The 5,715-nt window shown below is 38.2% G+C and overlaps 1 protein-coding gene across 1 annotated transcript; it reads right to left on the bottom strand.

Annotated features, from left to right (window-relative positions):
- Positions 1-473: 473 nt before the first annotated feature.
- LOC110021643 (probable trehalose-phosphate phosphatase 6) lies at positions 474-3,973 on the bottom strand. Its single transcript, XM_020720212.1, has 11 exons — positions 3,501-3,973; positions 3,279-3,419; positions 3,101-3,172; positions 2,920-3,018; positions 2,661-2,714; positions 2,459-2,560; positions 2,263-2,340; positions 2,083-2,152; positions 1,866-1,936; positions 1,469-1,561; positions 474-961 (listed from the first exon to the last, which is right to left on the bottom strand). Exons 1-11 carry the CDS (start codon positions 3,768-3,770, stop codon positions 893-895), a joined length of 1,119 nt encoding a protein of 372 aa, XP_020575871.1. The 5' UTR covers positions 3,771-3,973; the 3' UTR covers positions 474-892.
- Between the last annotated feature and the right edge of the window lie 1,742 nt (positions 3,974-5,715).

Below are 5,715 nucleotides of genomic sequence, written 5' to 3'. Positions count from 1 at the left end.
CCGCTGCAGTTTTAATGAACTTCTGATAGCTTGAAATGTTCTGTCTTCAATGAATTTCTGGTTTTAATTATTAACCATTGAACTTCTTATAATTTACTTATCCTCAGTCAACCTTAGATAATGTATCACAATTTCAGAATGAAAAAAAAAATGAGTCGCATGCTTAGATAAAAAATTATTGTATCAGGAGACCTGATACAAATTTGTATCAGGTGTCCAATAACAAGGTTACATATGGCAACCCGAGCCCGAACCGTGTATGTCAATAGACCCAAATCGCCAGGTGGCCCCAGTTATTGGACAAATGATGCAAATTTGCATCAGGTATCCTGATCCATAATTTCTGAACATTATTATTGGCTTTATCCCCAAATATTTTAGCTTTGCTAACTCAAATCGTTGGTAAGCCATTGTTTAAGACAGAAAGATCGCACATGCAGTAACAGGCAATGCATGGCAATAGTACTTAGACCAAGTGATTAAATAATATTTAATACTCACATACGTTCTCTCTCAACGGCAAACTGAAATAGGGTGGAAAAGAGTAACCTTTCCACCAACATCTATAAAACTTAGAGAAAAAAAATTACAACTTGAAGCAATGTTTGGATGTAGTGAAGAACAAAAGTTGCGATTAGTATTGCTTCTTTAACCATTTTACATAGAACTAATTACAAATGCTTAGCTCCATGTGGGCGGGCAAGGAAACAAGCTTGCGATGCTTGATTTTAAGCCCAAGAAGGCCACAATAAGAGGCCAAAGTGGCGAAGCAAAGAAAAGTACAGAATACTCTTTATATCTTCTGATAGTCGGAAATACAAACTAATGGCCTCCAAATCCACACCCTTAGCTTTCAAGAGGTGGTGGTGGTGGGGGCACATATCTATCCAATTTACACATTCGGACAAGACTTGAGGGAAAATCTCTTCCACTCCACTAGCCGTTGTAAGAAATCCATAACCTATAGAACAAAAATTCAAAAACCAACAATTAGCTGCTTGCTTTTCTCCAATGGAAAAATGCATAGGAAGAAGCCGAGAGATTTGAGATATTATTAAATGGGCATAATTCGTTACACTTTTGTCTTTTAGTCCTGAGTTTCTTGTTTGTTTTTCTTTATATAAAAATCCATAACCTATAGAACAAAAATTCAAAAACCAACAATTAGCTGCTTGCTTTTCTCCAATGGACACATGCATAGGAAGAAGCCGAGAGATTTGAGATATTATTAGGCGGGCATAATTCGTTACCCTTTTGTCTTTTAGTCCTGAGTTTCTTCTTTGTTTTTCTTTATATATATTATAGCTGTATCGAAGCAAAATATTAGAGATTGAAAAAAACAACTATGCAAAACTAGGCCAGAAACTAATTATACGAATTTTGACCTTTGAAAAGTAAAATTCCCTATCGGAGAGAAAAATGGACGAAAAGTAAATAGCAGAGGATCTGGCTTTTAGTTGGTACTTGCCTCAGAAGGCTCTTGGAGAGAGTAAGAGGCGTTTGTCTCCTTTGGGATCTTAGAAACAAGTATGCCAGAGCCCTGTCCCTTGTCTCTCAGAACCTAATAACAAAAAAATAAGAAGCATTTCTGATTAATGGTCATTTTACTCAACAGCTATCGATAGAATCTATTAACAATACATAATAAGAAGAAGAAGAAGAAACGAAAGCATCGATTAAATGATTTGTTGTCATGGAATCATTCTATTTAGCTAATCGGAATTATGTCATAAGATTACAAAAATATAATATTGTAAGCATGGAGTTAAAGTTGATATGATACGAAATATATAATTTAAAACATAAATCATTTTGCTTAATGGTTTGCTCTATTCATTGTCACAACATAAAAAATAAATTCAAACCTTGAAAGCATCTTCATCTGTTCGATCATCGCCGATATAAACAGGAAACACGTCTTTGCAGTTAGCAAATCCTGCATAAAAAAAAATATTAAATTCTTTGCCACTAACAATCAAAACACCTAGAAAAATACTGCTCAACTCAAACGAAGATTTAAATAATAATAATAATAATAAAAGGACTAGAATATTTTGTCGTCAAGGCAAATCCACAGCATACCAAGAGACTTCAACAGGAACTCCAAGGCCTTTCCTTTATCCCATTTGATAGTGGGACGAATCTCAAGTACCTGAAAGCAAAGTAGCACAGATTCAATCAATCTGTCGTATAAAACAATAAACACTAAGGAAATTTTAGTAAAACAAAAGTGGCCTATGACTTCATTTGTAAAAATCAGACCTTTCTTCCTAGAGTAAGCTTAAGCTTTGGGTACTCCTCCAGCACTGACTTAACTTGTTCAGCTAAGGCACTCCATCTCTGAGTACAGAAAATAAACTCATATATAAGTAGCTAGAAAGCTAAGAAAATCAAAGATAAATTAATTTTGATTTTTGTTTTTCGGTTTTTTGAGACTCAATAAAACATGATTTCATACCTTCTCATTCACACATCTGAAGTGTACTGACAAACAGAACTTATTGTTCTCCACCTTTGCTCCAGGAGTTGATTTGGTTGTCTCAAGCAAAATTTTATACACCTTTACATTTAGCAAAACAAAAGTTATTAAGCTCTCAATACATAGCTCAATAATAGTTGCATTGCATTTAAAGGGGAAAACTGAAAGAGAAAAAACCTACCTTATCAATCATGGGAAGGTACTTGCTTGCTGGCTGACATAGAACTGCCTTGGCCTGAACCACAGAATCAAAGGAAAAAAACTCATGAATAGAAAATACTTATTGAAAATAACAAAAGAAATTTTCTTGATACTACAAGCTTTCCAAATTTAAAAAACAGAGAGAGAGAGAGAGAGAGAGAGAGAGATTTTCCAAATTTAAAAAACAGAGAGAGAGAGAAAGAGAGAGAGAGAGAGAGAGAGAGAGAGAGAGAGCACACATTAGCTTTCATGAAGCTGGGCCCATTTGCTGGGACCTTTATGTCCATGCCATGGCTACCAGCGTAGCAGAGCTCTGCCAATCTTACAAAGTTGTACACCTGCCCACACCAAAGCAGGGTCGTTCAGCATTGGAAGAAGCAAAACAAGCTCTTTTATTGGCGAAAACAGAATACAATTTACCTTGTCACGGCAACGCCCACTCACAATCGCCGTAGGGAAATACCTCGCCACATTCCTCACTGCATCTCTCATCTAAAGAAACACAGCAACCAATCATCAAAAACCCACATTAACAGCCACAAGAAAATCAATTTGGAGTCAAAATCTAAAATTGGCACCGAGGTTACAAGAAACAAACCGCGTCGGACATGAAGGCGCGATCAGGGTCGTCGACAATGGGGGAGAGAGTTCCATCGTAGTCTAAAAACATCACAATCTGCTTCCCCTTAGACGCCCTCGTGATCTCCCCAAACATGCTTAAAGCCGAGGGGAGCCTCATCTAAGAAACCAATTTTTCATCAGAGTCAAAAACAAAGCATAAATAAATAGCAGAGCAAGAATTGAGATTCCATTGGCTCACCATCCAAGTTGGGCCTGCATCCGAGTGGCAAGCAGCGAGCCCTGCAGCCTTCTTCGCGCGCGTCGGCGAGGAGGCTTTCAGGGACTCAACCCACACATTAGGCCTACTCGCGTTGCTGCTGCCCAGTTCCAGCTGCGGGACGAGAAACATTCGTGGAATAGAGAAGCCACCACCTGCGGACTTCGGGAAAGGAAACAGAGGAGTTGAATTTGCAACCGCCGGTATTGCTATGCCTGTAGTATCCGGTACCACGACATTCTGGCTCGTCATGCCTAATTCTTATTCGTGATTATAAAGGATTCAATGGAGGCGAAGAGGAGAGAGAGAGAGAGAGACAGAGACAGAGCTCGTTGGATCTTTTATCAATGGAGGGAGGAAATGGTGAAGCCCGAGGGGTTACTCTTATAGTTTGGAGATGAACCGACGTTGTCGGGGGCCACACGAAGCCCGAAATCGGTTATCGCCGTCTTCCCCGTATCAGCTCGCTCGCGGGTTACTCGGCACATGCGCAGATGTAAAGTACGCGACCGACTCGCACGTGATGTGATGGGCGGGGCAGCCGACACGCTCGCGACGAGTAATTTTCTTTTGGGTTTTTGTGGTTGGGTTTAGACTTTAGATTAAAGATTTTGATTAATTTAATTTTTTTCGAGTGTATTCGGGTTCAGATTAAATAACAAATGAAAAATGACTCGTCTACGCATAAAGTGGCTTGAAATAGACCCTTCATACTAGAGTTTATCTAGAATTGACTCGAAATAGGTATGAAATTGATTCAATTTTAACCCCAAATAGTGGTTATTCCTTATGTTAAATGGATTATATAAGTCGGGTCTGGGTTGGCGGCTGAAGGCGGGTTTGGTTCAAGTTGGGATTTTTGACACGTATAATGTTTGGGTCAGTTTGGGTCAAATCTGTTTGTTGAATCTAAATCTGTCCTTTGGACCGTGCCCAACGAATATAGTCGGATTCCAGGGGAAAAAAAAGAGAGGAAGAAAAGGACAGGAGGTTACCCCATTGGAGGGCAAAGATGGATGGTCCATTAGTTTGATGACCCCTTTTATTCCACATAAGAGAGGTTATTATGAAGAGAGAAGGGGAGCAGTCTGACGACTAAGACATGTATATTGTTTATTCAAGTTTCTCATTAAGAAATGTAATTGACATATCAAGTTTTTTTATGGTCAACATGTATGCCATTGCAATGGATAGGAGCATGTGAATGGTGGTAACTTTGCCATTGGATTGAAATTTTCGTTGTAGTCCTCCCCTTTTTATTGTGAGACTTATTGTGTTGTCAATCATGCTTTGTATCCAATGTTGGCTCCATCTAAATGATGTTCTGTCTTAAAGGTTTATTTGCTGCCTAATATATTTTGATTCATGGGAGATGTTATTAGTTTCCATGTGCTTTGATATTAAATAGCCATGAATTCAATCGACACTGCTTCTCTCTAGTGAGGGAGCATTGTGGCTTGATTGCATGTGGTAGGGTAGGATGTGGTTGTGTTGTGCTGAAAGCTGTGCATGTTTTTCTGGTTTTAGGGATCCAATTTATTATCTTGTTATCAAGGGGTGTTATTTTTGGTGGTGTGTGTGAGGTGGGAATTGAATGATTATGATGAGAGGTGTTAGTGTTGTTGTTGATAGAGAAGCAAGGGAGTTGTGTTCATTTGTTTCGTTTTGTATGGGGGTTGTGTGAGTATTGAAGCTAGCTAGGGAGGTTGTGTTATGGTGGAAGTGAAAATCAGTAGATTAGTTGATTTGAATTGTTGGTGGTGATTGGTTTATGATCGATTTGATATAGAGTAAGTTTGTTTTTATGAATGTAACAAGTCTGAATATGATGATTTTGTTGGTTTATTTGTCGAAGAATTTATATCATTTGTATTTTTTCTTATGTTCAAGGAATAGACACAGTGGTGCTTTGGTTGTGAATTTGAGTGATGTGGTAGGTTGTTGTCGTGGGAAGCATGCACATCCAAAAATTTTAAGCTAGTTATATTTTTGGTTTTTGTTGTTTAAAAGTTGGTATGGGGAATGTGCTTGTGTGATGTTAGAGAGAAGTTTGTTTATGAGATATGTTGCAATTAGTATGGCTTTTACTCAAAATTGAGGTGGTAATCATACTTAGTTGAGTAGTGTTCTTGTTGTTTCTACCAAGTGTTTGTGTTTTTTCTAGCAACTCAGTTGATGTTGTATGAAGTTCATTTGA

This window comes from Phalaenopsis equestris, unplaced genomic scaffold (genome assembly GCF_001263595.1).
Source record: "Phalaenopsis equestris unplaced genomic scaffold, ASM126359v1 Scaffold000136, whole genome shotgun sequence".
Classification (NCBI taxonomy): Eukaryota; Viridiplantae; Streptophyta; class Magnoliopsida; order Asparagales; family Orchidaceae; genus Phalaenopsis; species Phalaenopsis equestris.
This window is presented reverse-complemented; position numbering and strand designations above follow the sequence as displayed.